The following is a 23399-nucleotide window of genomic DNA, read 5'->3' on the forward strand; positions in this document are numbered from 1 at the left end:
ATAACGCGTGGGTGCGCGGCACGGGTGCCCCCTGTCTTCCCTGCTGTTCGCTGTTGTGATGGAACCACTAGCTGCACGCATCAGACAGCATCTCACGGCAAGGGGGATAGGTTTCAGCTCTAGGAGCCTTCTGATATCACTCTATGCAGATGATGTCACGTTGTATATCCTAAACCCTGCGCAGAACTTAGACGTCATTCTGAGGGAATTCATTAGGTTTGGTGGATGGGCCGGCATTTCTATTAATTGGGCTAAGTCGGTGATGTTTCCCTTAACAGATAATACCAGGGCTGTAACTTCTGAGTTCCCACTGAAGTGGGAGGCTGAGAAAGTAAAATATTTGGGAATTTGGATTAGTCAGGACCTACAGGAGGTGTGGAATCTGAATTATGGTAGAGCCATAATTTGGCTGGAAGAAAAGGTAGCTCTATGGGCCAAGCTTCCTTTATCATTGGCAGGGAAGATCGCACTGGCGAAAATGGTTGTTCTACCTAAATGTTTATATATTTTTGTTAACCTACCAATTATACTCACCCAACCTTTTTTCAGAACATTACGCTCATTGATTGGAATGGGCGGGTGGACAAGCTTGAATATCGTGGGAGCTGCTGTCCCTTCCGTTAAAACAAGGAGGCCTGGGTGCCCCAGACATGAAACTATATGCGCTTTGCGCACAAGCCCAATTTCTGCACTATTGGGTTTATCCGACGCCATTCCAACCACACGCAGCTGTGGAGAGGGACGCGGTGGCACCGGTTCCTCTCCAAGTAGCATTGTACCAAGCATATCACCGCCCCACAGATGGTATTGACATTCCCGAAACCCTAAGATGGGCTTGGGATGGGCTACGGAGGCGCGCGGGAGCCCAGATAATATATGCTCCTTCAATTTCTTTAGCACAGATTCCAATGTTGCCCAATGTCAAAGACGAGATCAGCTAAACAATTGCGCAAAAAATGCAGCTACACACGTTTGCGGATCTTTATCCAGGGGACACTTTCAGAGATCCCCCGATGGCAGAAGAAGGCCAGAGGGTGCCATTCGGGGAATTATTTCTTTACCACAAGTTACGGATTGCTTGCCGCGCGTTGCATAGTGATTTCCCAGCCCCACCACCCCCTCTATCAGCCCTGGAAAACCTACTCCACTCACCATCACCAAATAAACTTATAACCAGGTTCTACACACACATGCAAACCACAGCTCTTGTGACGACACCTAATGCATTGTTGAGATGGAATGCGGAGCTCCCACGCACGCTGACCCACGACCAATGGGCATACTGCTGCAATCAGTTAAATGAGCTGTCCCCAAACTATAGGCTACGGTTGATTCATTTCAAATTTCTTCATAGATACTACAGAACGCCTATGAGTTTACACCGTATGGGGTTACGGGATGATGACTGCTGTTGGAGGTGTGGGCCGGCCCCGCCTCCTTTCTACATATGGCATGGGAATGTCCTGCACTCACTGAATACTGGTCTCAGATCTTTGGGGCTATAAATCAGATCCTGGACGTTTCCTTGTCGTCATACCCACTGTTGGGACTGCTGGGTTATGTTAAGGAGACACATATCAAAAAATGTAAATTACATGCAATATTGCTACTATTCGCCAAACGCTAAATTGCAGTTCACTGGGGGAGGAAGAAGAAGCCTACAACCATGGAGTGGATTAAAGAGGTTACATATAGTCACACACAGCTGTCCACATTCTGGGAACTGATGCCACCCACCTCGAGACCCCGGGACATATGGGAACCGTTTATCACATGGGCTCGAGAGAAGACAAGTGATAATGTGTCTTCGTATAACGCAATATGGTCTGGCTGTGATTATGGCCAGTCAAAGCCTCTGAGCTCCGGATCACTACGAACCCACGCCACCAGTGGCACCACCGCCAAGGCAAAGAGGAGAGGTGACAGGGGGGAACACTGCTGTGTGCCTTGACCAATGGAGAAGAAGGGAGAACAGTGACCAGCGACGCGCACTGAGGCCATAGGCTTCCTGTGGAGTAGGCGCATGTACGCTAGAAAGTGTGGACCGAAATTGATCACCTCTAAGAGTTGGAATAGGTACTCCCAGCTAAGGGAGTCAAAGGCCTTATCTATATCTGCCAAGACTAAGGCCGGGGGCGACGCAGCCCCGGGGCCAGAGCCATGGTGTTGTGAACTCCACGAATGTTGTGTTGAGTGGCCCGATGCGGCATAAAGCCGGATTGGTCCAAATGAACCAAATCCTAAATGCAGGACCGCAAGTGATCTGCAATAACTTTCCCCAGTAGCTTGGATTCCAAGTTGATTAGGGAGATAGGACGGTATTAGGACGGGACCTCTGGTGGGCGGCTGGGCTTTAAAAAGAGGACGATTTCAGCTTGACGCCAGTCCCGGGGCAATAGTCGCTTCTCAAGGGCTTCGTGAATTGTTTCCAATAAATACGGACCCAGCGTGGCCATATGAGAGTGAAGAAACTCCATAGGAAACCCATTAGGACCCGGAGCTCGACCTGGGCACATCGCGTTTATTGCCGCTGTTAATTCGTCTATTGTAATGGCGAGGTCTAATTGGTCTCTTATCTGATCCAATAGTCCCTGAGGGGGAATATCCTGTATGAACTCGGCAATGAGATCTCCCGAGATCTGTTCCCTCCGGGTGTATAGCGTGGAGAAATGATGTGCAAATTCCTCCACCACTTCTGCGGGGGATGTACGTAGGGCACCATCTCCTCCCCTAATAATTGGAACCGTGGCTGGGCACTGCCGAGCTTGACAGAGTCTATGTAACATTTTTACTGGATTTGTACCCCCCACTGGTATATTCGATACTGAGACGCTAACCAGATTTCTTTCGCCTCCTCTGTAAGGTGATGGCGTAGCTGTTGCTGCGCAAGAGACAGGTTTCTCCGAAGGGTCGGGGTGGGCTATAGCGTGTATTGCATCTTTAAGTAAATTCACTGGGTCTCTAACTAGGTCCGCTGAGTGGAGCACCTGCGTTTGTCATTAGTCCTATAACTAATGTCCACCCCTCTAATGGTAGGTTTCAGGGCCTCCCATAGGGTTACTTTAGAGGGTGCGGAGCCGGTATTTAAGGTAAGATAATCTTGAATCGCAGTGCGCAGACACTCCCAGTAGTTGGGATCACACAGATGCCACGGGGACATCTGCCATCTAAAACGGGGCCTTTGAAAATTTAAGAGGAGTGTCACCGTGACTGGAGAGTGATCCAAAACCCCTCTAGGAAGATGTGAGACCTGGCTAAACCTGTGGATATAGCTCCGTGGTGTGAACAAGTAATCTAGTCGAAACATGGAACCATGTACCGCTGACATGTATGTGTAGCCTATCTCAGCTGGATGATATTCCCGCCATGCAACAGCCCAACCCAGCGCCCCTGCAAGCGACAATAATTTAGAGGTACCAACGGGGGGGTCTTCACCCGATCCCCGTCTCCTGTCTAGTGGTGTCATAGTGTCATTCCAGTTGCCACCCAAGAGGGACAGACCTTCCAGAAGCTCGCCCCACAGATGGGTTATACCTTCTACAAACGTGGACCAAAGAGGCAGGGTGCATACACACTGCCCAGATTGAGTGGTTCACCATAAAGCATTACAGTCAGGAGGACATATCTGCCCCCAGGATCCACCTAGTGTTTAGTAGGGACAAAAGGAACACAACCATGGATAAGAACAGCAGTTCCATGGGAGCCCCTAGTGAAACCCGCCCAGATAAGTCTCCTGCAGGAGAAGGATGTCAGCCCCATATCATTTAGCTTGCCTAAGGACAGCCCCCCGTTTGACCTTGCTGAGCAGCCCCTGGACATTCCACGTCACCACAGTCAGTTCACCAATATGGGAGACCGCGTCCTGAGTGGCCATATATCTAGTCTGGGTCTAAGAGTATTGGTCTGCCCAATGAGGAATTGGATGTGTGTCTGCGCGTGTAAACGACAAATAGCATAACTCTGTATTTCAGGAACCTCCCCCCCTTCCGTACCCCCCTCCTGATACTGCCAAGAACTAGGAGCATCTGTCGTGGTGAGGAGCACCCCAAGACCACAACCTCAGATCCCAGGCCCCCCCCTCCAATGAATCCTAACCACCCCATAAAACATTAACCGTGGGGAACTAGTGACCGTGCAGGTCGGCCACCGTGTATAGCGTCCACCTCTACTTGATGCTGAATAATTGGGGTAAGTCCAATCTAGGCATATACAATTATGTGTTCATGGGAACATCACAGGCCATGGGTCAGTCCAGATGCATGCTCAGGGTTAGATGAGCGTCGGTCGAAACGGAGTGGTGCCGCCATTTTCATTTCGTCCTGCGGGATCTATTTTGCTGCGAGCCACTTGAGGAGTCCAACACCAGTGGTGGCGGGGAGTGTGACTTCAGGTGTGATTTCAGGTGGCCTTTTCGTCAGACCAGGCAAAAACTGCTTCAGGCGAATAAAAAAACATTATGGAATTGTTGATCACTCGGAGCCCAGCAGGAAAAAGCAGCATGTAAGAGATGCAGCTGTGACGGACTGTGTTTGTTGTTGCACCAGAGAGTATAGTCCGGAAAAATCATGATGGGCCTGGAGTCAAAGACAAGTTTATCTTTCTTCAACCGGGCATACTGCAACACTGCGTCTCTGTCAGCATAATTTAGCAGATTGGAGATGACCGGTCGTGGATTCTCTCCAAGGGGTGGCTTTCTTGTAAGTGCCCGGTGGGCCCTCTCAACCACGAGATCTTGTCTGCCGGCAGCAAATCTTTAAGCCATGAGGTTAGGAAGCGATTCATGGAGCTGCCTTCGCAGCCCTCTGGAAAACCAACAAAACTGATGTTATTGCACCTGGCAGCAAGCTCCTAGAAAAATACAGTCAATTTTTTGACCTGATCTTGGGGGTGTGCACATAATCTTCCACAGACGACCCCCGCGTCTCGGCATCGGTAATGCGGACCACCCCCTTTCGCAGGTCTTGCAGTAGAAAGGAGACTTCAGTACCCACTAAAACGATTTTGGCCTCCAGCTTGTCCTTTGCATCTGTAATGGCCGCTAGCAGAGCCGCATTATCCGGAGTGGGCCCAGGCGAGGAGCCCCCACTTGCAGACATTGCAAACTGGTCCAGAGTGCTCTGTTTTGGACCTGTGGCACCAGGTCTGTCCTGCCCCATTATGGCGCTGCCAAAGAGTGACTCCGGTTATATCCGTGTGCAGGTCCAGGCCTGGCGAGGCGCACAAGGTAGTGGGAACGCCAATCCACCACCTGAGGGACTCTCCAGGGAGTGCACCGCGGCCAGTCCTCTTGGAATCCGTCCACCACTAGGTCACAAGCCGCACTGGATCTGATCCAGCCACCTCGCAAACCAGCAGCGAATGGAACCCAGCTTACCGGACCACCAGCACACGGTACACCCCGAGACCCCCGCACCACGGAACAGCGTCCCCTCCAGTCCTGCAGAATTCAGAAGCCCCTCGCGTCCACTAGGTCCAAGGGGTACCACACTGGAGCACACCACTTCCTAGACTTCAGCTACAGAGCGTGAACCAGCACCGCGGAATTGGTGCAAAGGCTGAGCTGGGCCAGAGTTCGTTCACAGAGGGCTGTGAGGAGATCCAAGATGGCATCTCACACATTATACACGCCAAGGCCCCAAACCCACAGCCTCTGAGATCATGGTTTGGCAGAGAAGGTATAGTGATCCAGCGTTGGCAGAGCACGGTATGAGGTCACAACGTGTCTCAGAAGCATTCAGCCAGACAGCCCAATTCCACACCTCGGCCCCAGCCGCGCAGCCCCACCTCAGCGGCCTGGACGCTCAAGGGAGCCTGGATGAGGCCCAAGACCTGCACACGATGACCCACGAGGTATTAAGTGGGTGTTGCGGTGCCTCCCGCTACCAGGTCAGGGCCCGCACGCGAAGCCCAGGTCCACTATGGGCTTTCTAGCCACGAGGAGCATGCAGTATGGCCGAAATAGAATCTGCAGGGGCTACCCTGCCCCCGGTCCAGACGGCGGACCCTCTGCACCCAGACCCCGCATACCTCACCCAGAGGGGCACCAGCAGCCAAAAGCAGCAGGGGGGGCACTGCGAGCCCGGGGGGCCACACCAATCTGCCCCCACCACGGAAGGCCCGGGACGGCCACACCCCCCAACACCGGAACCGGGACACAGGCGAGCCCCGTGTTCCCATGAGGCACAGGGTCAAGACTGATTTGCATATGGCCAGGTCTAAACTCCGGTTCAGGCAGCACTCTCCCCGGCAGCTACGCCAGTTGATCACACGCCCGCAGTCTGTCAGCAGCAGAGTTCGAGCCTCGCGCCCGCCTCTGCTTCAGGTCTTTTGTGATTTTCACCAAAGACAAGCCAGTCTGCGCCCATCCGCGACCAGCGCCAGGGACCCTGGTTCTCCTGTTCCCCACCGCTATGACTCAGCCACCCTCCACGCTCACAACCCCGGAGGCCACACCGACTGCGTAAGATCCTCGCCCAACACGACCCATGGACAGTTCTCATGCGGACACTGCCGAAGATCTTTCACCGTTGACAAGACGCCGCAGCCGCCAAAGGACCACCGACTGAACAACCCACTGAAAGCCTAACTTGCATCCTCCTCAACGTGCTCTCCCTACACCGACATGCCGTAGAGATTTGGGACCTGGACGACACCCTCTCGCTCGACGTCGCATTCTTCAAGGAAACCTGGACCAACGCTACCTCCAGCCCTGACATCGCCACAGCAATCCCTGACTGCTACAAAATTCAGAGAAAGGACCGCCCACACTGCCCGGGAGGAGGAATCGCCATCACGCACAAGACCCCCCTCCGACTCTCCACATCCAGGACGAGCGACCCCCACTCCAACACGGAACACCTCCACTTCCAAATCCAGACCAGCCCCAGTACCACGCTACGCGGCACCCTCATCTACAGATCGCCAGGACCCCGCGCCCAGCCCGCAACAACCATCACCGCGCTTGCCGCACCCCACGCCATCACCTCCATGGACTACATCCTGCCCGGGGACCTGAACTTCCACCTCGAAAACAGCATGGACCCTGACTCCAACACACTCCTCGAGAACCTCGCCATCCTAGGACTGAAACAGCTCATCAGTACTCCCACCCACAGAGCAGGCCACACCCTCGACCCCATCTTCGCGGGACGATCAAACATCCGCTTCAGCCACACTACCCAGCCCCTCGGGACGGACCACCACTGCATCCATTTCACTTTCAACACCACCACTGCGCCCCAGCCCACCCCACACCCGCCACGACGGAACTGGAGTAAGGTCACCAAGGAGCACCTGAACTCCGCCCTCCTCCAAGACCACCCCAAGGCCGCGACCAACACCAACTCCGCAGCCAGGGAATTCCACCGCTGGGTGTCCTGCTGCGCCGACAAGCTGGCACCTCTCCGCTGCACTGCTAAACAACACCCTCTGAGGGCCGCCTGGTTCCCCACCGAACTCCAAGAAGCCAGACGCTCCTGCAGACGCTTGGAGAAAACCTGGAGCAGCCAGAAGACCACGGAAGCACGGAACAACCACAAGAGTACCCTGAAGGACTACCACCAGCGTATAAGGGACACCAAAAGGACCTTCATCAGAGACAAAGTCAAGACCAACGCATCCAACGTCAAGGAACTGTTCAACATCATTCAGCAGTTCGTAAAACTCACCTGCAAAGCCACTGACATCACACCCTCCCAGGAACTCTGCGACAAACTCAGCTCCTACTTCCATCTGAAGATCAAGGCCCTTTACAACAACTTCAGCGAGCCAGCAGAAAACAGCACCACATCACCCACCACCATCGAGAAGCCGATCTTCACCTCCTGGGCACCCGCGTTCGTCGAACTCATCTCCTCAACTATGAAGAAGACGTACTCAGGAGGCCCAACGGACCCCTGCCCCCCTCACATCTTCCACAGCGGTCGTCACACCCTAGCTAGGACGAACAATCAACTCCTCCCTCATATCCGGCATCTGCCAAGACGACTGGAAGCGTGCAGAGGTGAAACCCCCTCCCTCAAGAAACCAACAGCCGACCCAACTGACCTGAAAAACTACCGGCCCATCTCTCTCTCCTCCCCTTCGTAGCCAAAGTCACCGAAAGACTCGTGAACTCCCAGCTGACTGCCTTCATCGAAGAAAACTCCATCCTAGACGCATCCCAGTCTGGCTTCCACAGCAACTAAAGCACCGAGACCGCCCTCCTCGCCGCTACAGACGACATCCGCATGCTGCTGGACCAGGTACACATCGCAGCCCTCATCCTCCTAGACCTGTCCGCAGCCTTAAACACTGTCTCACATCGCACGCTAGCCGCCAGACTCCACAACGCAGGATACAGGGATCCGCTGTCGACTGGATCCAATCCTTCCTCTCTGGCAGAACCCAGAGGATCAGACTCCCCCCCCCCCTTCCTCTCCAACCCCACTGACATCATCTGCAGAGTACCTCAGGGATCTTCACTAAGCCCGACGCTCTTCAACATCTACATGGCCCCCATCGCCGCCATTGTCAGACAGCACGGGCTCAGCATCCTATCCTACGCCGATGACACACAACTCATCCTCTCCCTCACCAAGAACCCAGAAATCACCAGACTCAGCTTCCAGGAAGGAATGAGAGACGTAGCAGCCTGGATGAAGGATAGCTGCCTAAAGCTCAACTCCGAGAAGACCGAGGTCCTCATCCTTGGACCGTGCACCTCCGCCTGGAACAACACCTGGTGGCCCTCCACCTTCGGGAGCCCACCCACCCCGACAGACCACGCTGGGAACCTCGGCATAATCCTCGACTCCTCCCTCTCCATGAACCGCCAGATCAACGCCGTCGCATCCACCAATTTTAACTGGCTCTGCATCCTCCGTAAGACCTTCAAATGGATCCCCCCCCGACTGCAGAAAGACCGTCACCCACGCACTCATAACCAGCAGACTAGACTACGGCAACGCCCTCTACACCGGAATCAACAAAACTCTTCTACACAAACTCCATACCATCCAGAACGCCGCAGCCAGGCTCGTTCTAGGGACACCACGCCACGAACATATGATCCAACACCTACGAAGCCTCCACTGGCTCCCCGTCGAGAAGAAGGTCACCTTCAAACTCCTCCCACACGCCTACAAATCCCTCAACAACATCAGACCCAAATACCTCAACGACCAAGTATGTTTACACGTACCCAAGAGGAACCTCCGCTCCGCTGACCTCACCCTGGCAGAGGTCCCCCGCGTCCGCAGAAACAGAACCGGCTGGAGAGCCTTCTCCTACGTCGCAGCCAAATCCTGGAACGAGCTCCTGGTCAACATCAGACTCTCCCCAACCCTCCACACGTTCAGGAAGGACCTCAAGACCTGGCTCTTCGACTTACCCGGAGCTGCTCCCCACCCCCCAGCGCCTTGAGACCCTCACGGGTGAGTAGCGCGCTCTATAAACCACTGATTGATTGATTCATAAACCGGGGTGGCATGGTGAGCAAAAGAATGATGGATTTAACCCAGATCTCTTGACTGGTGGTGAATGTTTTGATTTGTTCTACATTCCGTCCATCAATTGTGTGTCTTTTGCTTCGTTGCCCGCGTTAAGGCCTTATTTTACCTTTGTTCATAAAGGCTTCTGAACTTACTTTGTAGTGTTTTGCGGTTCTGACATTACAATGTATCCAACAGATTCAGCTAAACTCTGGCCCCTTCTAGGAAAAATGAGACATTATCATTCTGAAATGATATTAACATCACACATAAATGAATTCCCAAGCTGCGAACGCTGCAAATATGCAACTCACCACTGTTACAGATATCCGTTTCTTCTGCACAATGCACATCCCTGCCATTCTCATCATCCTTCTGTTCAATCCGCAGTAAAATGTCTGGGCAGACGTTCGCATAGCAAGCTGTGAAGATGAGACCACAGATGCAGGTAAATCTAGTGCACTGGTTCTTAAACTCTGGTCTATTCCTCCTACTTAGTGGGCCCACAACTGTTTAGACAATTAAATAATATTAGCAGATTAATAAAGTATATACGCGTAAAAAAGCAATATGAAAAATGCAATTTTTAAAAAGCTCTGGAAATGTGAAGGAGTTTACAACTGGATGATGAAAATTAGGTCGGTATCCTAAGCGTGATTCACAGGAGCAGGGGACATTCAGGAAACGAAATCTGGGACGGAAGATTAGTGTCCTTAACTGAAGCACCCTTTAGCACCAATAAGAAATAGAACATGCATTAGGAGCAAAAAAGACGAAGTGGTAAGTTTAGCATTTTGCTTCGAATTATAGAAATAACTTTATAAAGCTCCAACCTTTCCATTAAAATGTTGACTTTTGTGTAATATTTTATTTTATTAAATATTTCATAATTTGTGTGGTGTATACTTGTTTCGGTTATTGTCTGTATTGTTTTGAGGTTCTAATGTTAGACATTGCTAAGTAGGGATCCCCGCCTTCCAGCAGTGAGACGGTGGTGATCAACAGAAGTCAAAAAATTAAGAATGGCAGGACTAGTGCAATCATTTCTGGCACATATTACTAATTTCTAGGAACATATCAAAACAGATGTCTGGATAAGGGCATCTTTACTGCCCCGGCATTGTTTTTAGGTCTGGTGTTAGCCAAGACCTTTTGAATTTACTAAAGTTATATGTATAATATAGTTAAAGGGACTTTCAGCCACCTTTCTTCTTCTATTGGCCTGTTTTTGTATCATTCACATTTAGCTTACGTCTCCTACAGCATACAGCATGGGGCGAAGGGTTAGTCTTGTTCTTTGACAATGGAGATCATCAACATAAAGGAGAACACACGATAGTTCCCTACAGTGCCAGTGTTTTTGTTTTCACTCTATAATTACCTTAGTGTTGCCTTGGTGTTTAAAGCCTGATGTGAAAGCATGCCTTTTCTACCAGATATGAGCACAGGCCACAGTTCACGTTTTATCAGTTATTGTCTCCTGTCAATGCTGTTGTAAATTCCACTTGCAGTCTCCTTTTTTTCTGACTGCTGGTATTTCACAGCATAACAGATTTCGTCTATTTGAAATGGTTCTAGATAAAGTTATGCTCAATATTATACATGTGAGTTCATAAGTAGGCAACTCTTCAGAACACATCTATTCTGGACTTTATTTCACCAATGGTTCTTTAATAAACTTTGCTGAGGGGGGAAATAAACCTTTATCACTTTTAACATGTAGCAATTGTTACCCTTTTTAAAAATGATTTTCCTTCTTTCCTTCATTATTTCTTTCTTTCTTTATTTTTTCTTTCCTTCTTTATCTTTCACGCTTGTCTTCCTCCCTCCTTCTTTTAATCTTTCTTTCCATTCTTTTAACTTCCTTTTCTTTCTGTCACTTTCATTTTATATTTCCTTCTTGCTTTCTCTTTCATTTGTTTGTTTTTCTTTCATTTTTTCTTTCTTCCCTTTCTTCTGTCCCTCTTTCTTTCCTTCTTTCTTGTATTTTTCCTTGTTTCCTTTTTCTTGCTTTCTTTCCTTCTTTCCTTTTTTTCTCCCTGTCTTTTTATCCTTCTTTCTTGCCTTCTTTTTCTTCCCTTCTTTCCTTCTTTCTTTCGTTACTTCCTTCCTTTCATTTTCTTTCTTTCGTAACTTCTTTCTTTCTCTTTCCTTTCCTCCCTTCTTTCTTTACTTCTGTTTGTCTTTTTATCCTTATCTTCCATTCTTTCTTGCCTTCCTCCCTTCTATCCGTCTTCTCATCCTTCTTTCTTTCCCTTTAACTTCACCTCCGTTTGTCTTCTCTTTCTTTCTTTGTTATATTCTTGCTTTCCTTAATTTTTTTCTCAAATGCAAGAGGCTGGCAGCCAAGGCAGAACGATTGCCTTTTTTTTACGTCTGTGTTAGCCAAAACCATTTGATATTACTATTATGTGTATGACATAGTTACTTAAAGGAATTGTCAGCCACATTTCATTTATTTGTCTGTGGCTGTGTCATTCACATTTTTTCCCAACGCACTCATTTTAACCACTGGCAGAATTGACTATGAACACCAGGCAACTTCCTGAAAAATAAAGTTTTGCAAAAACCATGAAAATACAACACAAGAATGAGCTTTGCCAATTGTTTTTAAAGCTGTACTCACAAGGTAAGCAATCACTGATGTCTGCCTTTCTGTCTGGATCCAGGGCGGAGGACTCTTCTTTATAAATCCGGACCACAGTGTCAGGATTGGTAATTAGATATCCTATTAACAAAAAGAAAATTACTTGTACTAGTCACTTATTTTTAAAGACAAAAATACATATAATGTTGGTAGTTCTAGTTTGTTAAAAAAAAAGTTCAAGCCTATCAGAAAAACATGTAAAGGATCATTCACGCAACTTTTTTCATACACGTCACATTTCCACGTGGAAAAAGCGGGACTCTATGCATATAAAACCTAATCCAGACTACCAAAGAGTGAAAAGAACTTCATAAATTGTCCTTGCACATTAATCACCTTAAGTCAAAAAAATAATGAAAAAATGTCTAGCAAAATAATTACTACTGTATTCTGTGACACTCTCTCCAATCTCTATATGTAAGGACATTACAATCACACCGAATTTCCATGCTTTTTTAATTTAAAAATACATATCGAAAGTTTCACATTTGCTTTTCATTAATACCATTATTTACATTGCATGAAACAATTAAAACAAGCGTTGCCAGTTTGGCGTATAACTGAAAATGCAAATCTTGACTGTTATGCTGTAAAGTTGTCCACTTGAGTGTCTACTTGCTACAAGGTGACATGTATAATGCTGTAGGCAGAGAGCGTTGCTTTGCAAGCTAAGAGAATAGTTGGAGTAGGCAACATAATAGCTGGCATTGCTGAGCTGTAATCTAAATGTAATACATTTGTCTTAAATTTACCTCGGATTCTTTAATTTAACAATTTTGTTGACGTGCAATAGGCGGCACTTCCCAAGAGCCTGGCGTCAGTGTACTCTGGCCTTGGTGCTATTTATGTGCCTGTTATTTGAAGAGATTCCGGGTTAGATAGCCAACTCGACCATTGATCAGCAGGGTGCCACATACGCCAAGTATCACTCATAGGTCTTAAGGATAACAGTTTTCCTGAAAAAAGTTTTGAGTTTTAGGAAAAGTGTGCCTATTTAATTGAATCTTTTCCATGTAATAAGGGGTTTTTGTCAGTGTAAATACTGATTCGTTTAATTGGATTTTTATGTAATAATTGTTTTCATTAATATATGAATTGTGCATATACTTTTAATTGCTTGCTTCATTGATTGTTCTTAATCAATCGAATAAAGCCTTTCTGATCTGAACTTGAACTGAACTGACTCATAGGTCTGAGCGCTGGTGAATGAAATATGAGCAGGGCAGAAACAGGTGCAAAGCCTACTAAGACATTCAAGCACAGCTTGGACAAAGTCAGGCAGGCGGCCGTTGTCTTACAACATGATCTGTCTGCATATGGTCAATATAGTTATTGTGTCTACATTTCAAAACAGGCGTGACCTATATAGAATCCAAAACGCTCAGAAAGTGTTATCGTACAATACTAATATAAACTGCATTTCCTGGTTTTTGTTGAAGAATTTCAAGTAAGCAGCAACAGTACTTTTCTTTGAATGCATTTTCCTGCATGACTTGTGGCTGTTATGGTAACTCAAGCGAATAACAAATTTGTTGGTAAGACGAATCGTGATTCGGGAGTATTTATTTTGAAAATGCAAGGAATAAGCTCACCTCAATAATTTTTAACTGTTTAATCTAATACTGATCTGCGATGGAAACAATGGTTTAAGGGTTTTGAGAAGTAGGTGATAGCCATGGGTGGTACTAATGTTACAGTGAACGTACGTTTACCCTATTATTGTCATGATTGCCGAGAACAAGACGCAGAGATCGGATCCAATATGGCGACCGGCTATCGCGCATGCGCGACAGCGTCAGGCCAGTAGAAAAGCCTGACGTCCAAGGATCTCGAGGCTTCGCGTTCTAGTGTTGCCCTGCAGGCGTGTCTTGCAACTTCCTGTTTCCTGTTTCCGTTTCGGACTTCAACTCGCTTATGCCTTCTGGCGTTCTGTACCTCGGACCTCAGTTCTTCGGACGAATCGTTATATAGCTGTCTTTCTTCCTCACAGCTATATTATTGCAGAGCTCTGTTTTCTTCGGGAATCTTCCCTGTTTTTTCCTGTTGTGTAGTTTTCTACACGCAAGGTATTGTGATCATACCCCCTGTTTTGTTAGTGGCTTATGCGGGTTGTGGAGCGCTCCGCTCGCCTTACCGGACATCTTCCCGTGGGCCGGCCGGGCACTTCCTCTCCCGCCTCCGATTTCCCTGGAGCACATACGGTTGGACATAGAGCTCTCCGCCCGCCTTACCGGATCATTCCCGTGGACCGGCCGTGCGCAGTAACTCTTCCCGCAAAGACCCTGGAACTCGCTTCATCACCCTTCCCGGGACACTACGGACTAATGTGAAGTACTCTCCTTACATACCTGCTGAGACCCAAAGTCAACGACAGACGACGGACTCTTTCTGTATGAGAAGCCGGTAATGGGGTATTGGGACTTTGGGGGGGTAATACGTAATATAATCTCACCACTATCTGCTTTTCTGTGTTATAGGACATACTCTAGTAGACGAGAAGGGACTCCTCAAAGCTTGCGCTTTCCCCAACTCTACTATCTCTGTGCCTGTCCTGTCTATTGTACGGAGCCTCCTTCACAGTCATCTCTGTTTTGGGAACTAGGTATTCACTAATAGACTCCATTCCTATCAGGTTGATTAAGGCTTAGTCTCCCCTTTCCTTTAGATACTCACTCTGTCTTTATACTCTTTCAGATACACGGTCCACAGTCCTCCGGTATACAGAAGAAGCAAGACTGCATCTCCAGGGATTTTTTCCCCTCCTTCCTTGTTTTGTTTCCCCTCTTTCCCCTATTACCTGTGCACTCTATGGTTTGATAGAGGCATTAGGTGGTGGTGGAAGGTTGGGACCTGGCAACAACTTCACTGAACTCCGCGGCGCTCCTGCAGAATTGTGTTTCGGTAAGATCCTTACAGAACGTGAAGCCCAAGTAGTATATTCTGCCTGAGCGCCATGGACATTCAACAGGTTACATTAGCAGACCTAGCTAACATGATTGGGAATCTACAGGTAGAGTCTCAGGCATTGGCTACTCGGGTTAACGCCATACAGCGGGAGAGACATGGTTCTAGGGACCCCACGCAGGTGATACATGTTACCACACCTCCATCTATCCCTCTTGCTCCACCCGAAAGGTTTTCTGGTGATTCATCCAAATTTGCGGCATTCATCAGTCAGTGTCAGCTGCATTTCACATGTAAGACTCATTGTTTTCCCACTGACCAAGCGAAGGTGGCTTTTGTAATTTCTTATTTAGGGGGATCTGCAGCCAATTGGGCAATTCCACTAATTGAAAGGGACGACCCTTTATTACAAGATTATGGGGCTTTCAAAGAGGAATTAAAAAAATTATTTGACAAACATACCTATACCCAGTCTGCGGATACGGAATTACTCTCCCTAAAGCAAGGGGCTACTGATCTTGCTTCCTATATCACTTCCTTCCAACGGTTGGTGGTTGAGGCAGGTTGGCCGGAAGAGAAACGCAGCACTCTGTTCTATAGAGGACTTAGAGATGAGATTAAAGATGCTTTATCCCAGATTGTGGATCTTCCCGGCTCATGCAAAGAACTCATTGATTTAGTGGTTAAGATAGATCACCGCATACAAGAACGCAAGAGGGAAAGAGGAAAGACAGATGTTCGGGTAGTCACTGTAAGAGAAAAGAGACCTGACCCCACCCCTAGTGTAGATGAAGGGGAACCCATGCAGATAGGTACCTTGAGAGGACCGTTAACACCAGAAGAAAGACGTTGAAGGCATGAAAACCGGTTATGTCTGTATTGCGGTAAAGCGGGACATTTTCTTAAGACTTGTCCTACCAAGCCCATACAGACAAAGAGGTCGGAAAACTAGGAAGCCCGGAGCCCTGTGAGATGAGGACTCCGGGTTATTCTGGTTTGAGTGTCTCTTCTTCCGACCAGAGTACGACCTCTTCTGGTCATTTCTTTGCTCCAGCCGAACTGGTCTGGGAGCGGGGAAAGGCCAAGATTCAAATCATGATTGATTCAGGAGCTTCTGGGAATTTTATGGATAGGGCGTGGGCTCAGGAACATCGTATTCAAAACCAAGAGAAAGGTTACGGAGAGACCGTAACTACCATTGATGGGAGTGTGTTAAAATCAGGGCCCATCACGCACAAGTCAGAATCCATTACAGTTCTCCTTGAACCTGATCACGTAGAGCAGATAGAATTCGATCTGATACTGTCTCCTCAGTTTCCGATTTTATTGGGTCTACCTTGGTTGAGGTTCCATAATCCCCTCATTGACTGGCATAAGGCAACATTACAGTTTAGACCGGAGTGCTGAAAAGCACATACCCTAGTGTCACGTGGTTTGAAGCCACTCCCTATTTACAGTGCTAAGTTAGCTCAATCACGTTAGCTGTTGGAAAACCATCTTGTTGCTTTTGCTGCCTTTGCACCCGACACTGTTGTTACATGTTATTCATTTGAGAAATGCAGACTCGCTCTTGTCTCAAGTGAATGTTATTTATACATCCTTAACAGTTGCTAGTGCCCTTGGTCTGTACATCGAGTAAAGAACTGTTCTAGGACACTAGACGGTGCCGGCTGATTATGTTCAGGGTGATCGTACCACTGTTTAGTCACAACATGCACGCAGCTGCAAATACCAGAAAGTCGTGGGCTTTAATATCACATCGCAGCATATTGTTAGGGCATTCGATAGAAGAGCTGTTGCAGAGAACACTGAGCTGATCCTGTGATGTGATACACCAAAGCTGATCTATACGGTATGGGGTCCCCTATGCAAGCCTATGAGACCTTCTAATAGTCTAATAATATTTTATTAGTTGCTAGAGAAAGGAGGGTGGTTGTTTTCCACGGTCATTATTAATATGATCGCTCCTTTCATTTTCTATGGAATTGTAACAATGCTAATGGTAATGATCTTAACCATTTGTCTGCTTATGTTAGCCAAAGTACTGTATAACAGGACTCGAGGTTTATGAATAAATTCTTTAAACTTTACTGTGTCTTAGTTATTCTGTTGTGGACTGATATATATGTGCAAACGGGTATTTCGGGTTCCCACCATTCCTGAGAATAACTAAGTCGCATGTTCTGGGTTGTCTATACATTGGGACCGCCGAGCTAAATCTCGGATAACGAATGTGACACTAAGCTAGTCGGATAAGGGGTTCTTAATTCTGAGGGGAGTTTCTGGTACACCACAATTCTCTAAGGTTCTGGTTTCCTGCGCATAGTTCTGTGCATACGCAGAATCCCTACAACATGGCGCACCTAACGTTTGGTCTTAATATCTGAGATGCCTTAGTAGTGCTTTTTATTAGTCCACAACGCCCTCACTCTGGTTTCCGGATAACGGGAGTGACGGTTTAACCTACCTAGGTTTTAGGCTATAGGTTCTTTCAAGCTTGATAATAAAAAAGGTTACACTAATCTAAGCCCAAGTGCTACTGAAGATTTTGTTGTATCTTCTTTTTAATCCTAATGGCGGTAGATATTCCCGCTCATAGTAGGGTGTCTCTGCGTGCTCATTTGAGGACGTATGGGGTGCCTGATGACGGGATGGCAGTGGTGTTTGTGCAAGTGCCACATACCCTTATGAGTTGTTTTACTCTTGGGTTACCTTTGAGGCTGTGGAAGATACAGATAAGACGTTCCACAAATACACTGCCACGCCGGTGCCTCTACATTATACCCCATATATGGCTTTAGAAATTCCTATTTCAACCTGGCAGCACACTATTTGGTTTAATGGCGCCCTCCCCCACACGGTCACCCCGGCGAGACTGGGTCCTTTGTCTATTGAAGGAGCTACTTGGCCGGTACTGGCCGGACATACACCTCATCCACGCTACCTGACGGTAGGAGTGGATAGCTTACGTATACTACACACGACCCTGATTACGGTCCATAGGGCGTTAGTGCAGTATGTGTCGCGCACTGTACAGGTGGGGGCACCTGCAGTTGCGGGACACGGGGCTGATCACCATCATGCGGTTGTGATCAGTCCTGTAATGGTAAACGCGGTTGTTGGCAAGCGCCCCCAGAATAAGGATGAGTATCCTTATTGGCTTGCAGAGAAATTCGATCAACTAGAAGCCGTGTTTCCTAACACTAGTCCTGTGGATAAACACAGGATACTCACTATTACTTTGCCGAAAGAACTAGTCCCAGACATTGTCGATTGTGACAATTGGGGCAAGGTCTTTGCCGCGACCTATTCGAAGTGCTTCGGCACTACGTCTATGTCGGTACTACCTTCCGTAATCAAGAAAGTCCAGGAGGACCATGGTGCGGAAGCAGCTATTGAATTGGGAATGCGGCTTATCGACAGCTTCGATATAGTATGTTCCATGATTATGGGAAATCTCAAAGGAGATGCCATGCAGTTTCAAGTGGGAAACATGATGGCACTTATTGCGGATGACGATAAGCCGAGGGAGTTTGCAAAAGTTATTGCGGACGCCTATAGGATGGTTGGACGTAGTGCACTAGGCGTGAAACCCGTCATCAAAATTCCTGATGTAGTACAGCACACTAAAGTGAGTTCGTCTACGAAAGACGATAAACCCAACTTTCCAAAACAAAATTGGCGAGCTAAAAAACAAGATAAACAGCAACAGAAACAGGAGACTCGTCCAGCGTCCCCAGTTCAGGCATATGTTGAACGCACTTATGATTTGCGTGATCGTTCTGGTATTAAGTCACCTGATAGGTTTCAGGTTCCTGACCAGCGCTCTCCTCGTTCTTCACAGGAAACAGCGGCTTCACACTTTGGTGGAGGAGACCGTGGGAGAGGCCGGGGTGCTCAAGGACGAGACCAGCCCCGACAGGCGGACGGAAGAGGCAAGCAGGAGGATTCTGCGCGTCCACGTCCTCCGTTTCAGAAAAAGAAAGTTGCTGCTATCTCAGCGAAGTATGCCTCAGATGGTGCGGACACAGCTTCTGAACATGAAATGGGCGCTGACGCTGCTAGACAGCGCGGCGGAAGTTACAGTAGTGCGGGGAGCACTGCGTCCATTTCTGGAGGCGACAGCAACTAAAATCTATGTAACAGTAGAAACTGCTGATACTCGCGTAGCCCCCCCTGAGAGATTATTTGACGTAGTCCTCATTATTGAGGGTGACATACAACGAAAAATTAACGCGGTATTTTGGGATAATCTAACGACCACCTATGATATACTATTGGCGGAGAAAGATTGGCCCCCGGCTTTCGTTCTAAACGCTCCAAGGGGGGAAGAAGTCATTCTTCCTTCTTTTGGACACGTAGTGCCCAAGGAGGAGTCTAAGAAGTTGGCCGAGGAGTGGGCGCGGGTGCTTGCACCTGCGTTGTATCGTAATCAGGTGGGGTGGGATAAAAGTTCTACCCTCCACGAATTTCCATTGCGGTCCGATCCCCAGCCTCAACCCCAATACCCTATGCGTCGTGAGGCTAGGTCTCACGTCGCGGCTATCCTTGAACAATTGGAATATCAGGGAGTAATTGAAACGTGTGTGTCATCCAGGAATAATCCTTTATTCACTGTAACGAAGCCTGACGGATCGTACCGCCTAGTTTTGGATTACCGGCACTTAAACTCACACTGCCGGAATTGTGCGGTGCAAAATACCCATAGTTCAGCTCTCGTCGATAGTCTTGTGAGAAAAAGGTTCAAAACCACACTCGACTTGTCCAATGGTTTTTATTGCCATAACATATCCCCTCATAGTTATGAGTGGACCGCTTTTACTTCGGGTGGTAAACAAAAAGTGTTCAAAAGGCTACCAATGGGCTATAAGAATAGTCCTGGGGTATTTGCTGCCCGTGTGGTCTCTCTCTTAGAGATAGTAGACCCGGAGGCGTACTCGTACGTTGATGACATCTACTTAACAGAAGACGAGTTGCTTCCACACCTTGCTCGCGTGGACAACATAATTACTATGTTTGCGGACTTTGGTTACAAGTTTAACTTTAAGAAGTCCCACATTGCCGAGTACACAGTTTTATTCTTGGGGTACGAACTCAACAATGAGGGCCGAGGCTTGGATCCGCAGTTCCTTGAGAAATGCGCACGCCTTCGTATCCCTACGACACTGAAACAACTACAATCATTGCTGGGCTTTCTGAATTTCGGTCGTACCTACATTCCTGAATATGCCCAGCGTATCAAGACACTAAATGCCTTGGTGCAACCTACTTTTACCAAATCTTGCTGGCTGCCAGAACATTCGGCTGCATTACACTCTTTGCAGTCTGACCTTCTTACTGCAAAATATTTACAAACTCGTGATAACCACACAAACCTGGTCATAAGAATTGTACCGGTGTGGAGGGGTTCATGTACTTAACATACAATGAAGGAGACACTGTCCCCATTGCTTACAAATCTCATTTATATACTTCGGCTGAAATGCGTTTCTCCACTGTCGAAAAAGTTTTGACAGCAGTTCAGATGGCAATCCTGAAAGAACGAGCGCTATCACAGGGGAAGCGCATGATGGTGGTAACACCATTTCCTGCCTTAGAGGCAGTCACTAAAGCAAGTGTGCCGAATTCTAAAGCTTTGCATCCAAGGTGGATACAATGGGCGACCTCCTTAGCCTCGCCTGATGTCGAATACATCTTTGACGCAGGACTTCAGACTCAGGAGAGTTTGGAGTATGAATTAGTTCATCCGGCTCCACTTACATTGCGCCCGTTGGAGGAGTTCCATTGTGTCATATGCACTGATGGGTCCGCGCAGCCCGCAACTGGATCAAGGCACGCTTATTCAGCGGCTTGCGCAATTGTTGTTGGTACTTTCGTGAATGGAGAATTCGTACAGGATGCGGTGCATACGCAGACTTTGGGTGATTGTACCTCACAATTGGCGGAGCTTAGAGCTCTGGTGCTTGCACTGGAGTTTGCTGATTACAGAGTCACAACTCTTATAGTGAGTGATTCTTACTATTGTGTATAATCTTACAACGACAATCTGATGTTTTGGATCGCGAATGGATTTCGTGATTCAAAAGGTAGCACAGTGAAGCATAAAACGCTTTGGGCTAGGGTGGCTGAACTAAAATGCAGTCGACCCCTTGTGAATGTTATTCACACTCTTGGTCACCAACGAGTTGGCGTCCATGCTGTCGGTAACAGTTTGGCTGACGAGGCGGCTAAAACAGCAGTGGCAACATACTTAGTAGCAGCAGTTACAAGATCCAAAAGTAAGATCGATGAAGACATCTTGGCAGCTATTGCTGCATCAGAGACTGGGACGAACTTCCCTAGAGGTTTCCCTTCTCGATACCATTATCACTTAAGTCCTGATAACATCCCGTTAGTGAGGATTAATGATGTAGGGGATAGGGTTATTCCCAATTCGGACTGCAGGCCTGCATTGGTACAAGCTGCGCACGAGGGTGTTGCGTCTGCGCACGCCGGAGTGTCCGCAACTGTGTCACTGTTGCAACAGCGTTATTGGTGGTACGGTTTGTACAAACATACACGGACTTATGTCCTCAATTGTGGGATTTGCCAACAAATAAAGCCATCTACGGTGGCGCGTCCACCACAAACGCAGCTGCATATATCTAATCAACCACTAGCGTGTGTTTATTTAGATCACTGCGGTCCTTTTTCCTCGGACACTGCGTACAAGTATATCTTGGTTGCAGTAGATTCGTGCACACGTTTTCTTTGGGTGTGGCCACACAGGAGTGCTGATGCCAGGACTGTCATCAAAGCATTGCGTGTCTTTATAGGGAGTTTTGCATGTGGCACCCTTCACTCTGATCAGGGCCCTGCGTTCGCCTCTAAGGCTTACAAAGAAGCTATGAGAAGTTTGGGGGTCCAAGTCAAATTTTCGTCTCCATACCGGCCTGAGGGCAATAGTGTTGTGGAACGAATGAACCGTGACCTAAAGCAATCATTGACAGCCAGGGTGTTAGGTACTGGCAAAAACTGGCTAGCCCATTTGTATGACGTCCAACGTGCACTTAATAATCTCCTTAGAAGGTCTCTGGGTGGGAGGACCCCGTACATGATGCTCTTCGGAGTTCGAATGTTTGTCCCTGACCTTGAGGGTCTCGACATGGCGGCGGCAGCCGCGCCTTTTGACTTAGATGACCACTGTACTGTCTTACAGAATCTTCAAGAAACAAGAGACACTCTAGCAAAAGAGCACATATCCTCTGCGACCAAAGCTGGACTTCAGATTCCGGTAGTCGGCTGGCTACCCAGAGTTGGTGATCTGGTCCGTGAGAAGGTGGAGAAGAAGAAGGAGTTTGGCCCCTCTTATCGTGCACCAGTGCCGGTGCTTGGAGTTGAGGGTACCCGCACAATTGTTTTGCCTCCACTTCCTGGTCACAGAGACAACAGGTACATTTCAGTTGACAATGTCAAGCTACACAGGGTGGCCGATACTCCATAGTCTGACACCTTCAGTTTCTTGCCCTTCGATGATGCGCAGTTCTGTTGTGGTTCCACCATCTGACATCGTGCCTGAGGTTGCCATTGAAATGCAAGTACTTTCTGATTCTGCTGTTTCACCTGCGGATGGTGCTTTGCCTGATGATGCTGAGTATTCTTATCCTGCTGATGTCCCTTTGTCCCTTTTGCATTCAACTAACATTGTCCAGTCTAATTCTTCCTTTGGAACTGAATCATTGACTTCCACTGCCCCTTCCAAATTTTCAAAATTTTTTGCCTGGTTCAAGAGACAATTTTTGGTTCCCCCCTGGATTTACATTTGGCTGGTGCTCATTTGCATTTTTTTGTTCATGTCCATTGGTTTTGTGGTAGTGTTTTTTAGGCTGATAAATGGACACTACCTGAATGAACGTTCTACAATTAGATTAATTAATGGAACTTTGGCCCCACATTCATCGTCACACATCATGAAGAGGGACCAGACTTTTGTGAACATCACCGCCTGGCCTGTCCGTGATGGAATAGCGTGGGATGCAGTTAAATTTCAAATTCATGGGCCCACGGAAGTGATTAATGTGCCATCTGTATATCGTGTTTCTATGGGTGATGTGGTGAAGCAAGACATTCGATCTGATGATTGGGATGTTAAAACTATAGAGACTCTGTTTTCTGATTTGAAATACTATGCCGCATTTGATGCTGAGGATTTGTATTTGAATAATGAAAACTATGCAGAACAGTTTTGTTATCAACATTATGGCACACATTTTCTTCATAGGGCGAACACATTTCGTAGTTTAGTCAACTATACGCAGTGGGAACATTGCCCAGCCCCGAAGATTGGTAGTTCAAAAACATTGATCGAAAAATTTTCGTATTTTTCGGATTTCAGTGTA

General features: G+C 47.7%; 1 protein-coding gene across 2 annotated transcripts in view; it reads right to left on the reverse strand.

Annotated features, from left to right (window-relative positions):
* The window catches only part of LOC146821011 (uncharacterized), a 640227-nt gene that overhangs the window by 202279 nt on the left and 414549 nt on the right, over window positions 1-23399 (reverse strand). For both annotated transcript variants that reach the window (XM_085611945.1, XM_085611944.1), the window contains exons 3-4: window positions 12097-12198; window positions 9785-9892 (exon numbers count right to left, since the gene is read on the reverse strand). In XM_085611945.1, the coding sequence (XP_085468071.1) occupies window positions 9785-9892; window positions 12097-12198 (210 nt within the window). The remainder of the gene's footprint in view (window positions 1-9784; window positions 9893-12096; window positions 12199-23399) is intronic.

Source organism: Triturus cristatus, chromosome 6, assembly GCF_964204655.1.
Source record: "Triturus cristatus chromosome 6, aTriCri1.1, whole genome shotgun sequence".
In the NCBI taxonomy this organism is placed as follows: domain Eukaryota; kingdom Metazoa; phylum Chordata; class Amphibia; order Caudata; family Salamandridae; genus Triturus; species Triturus cristatus.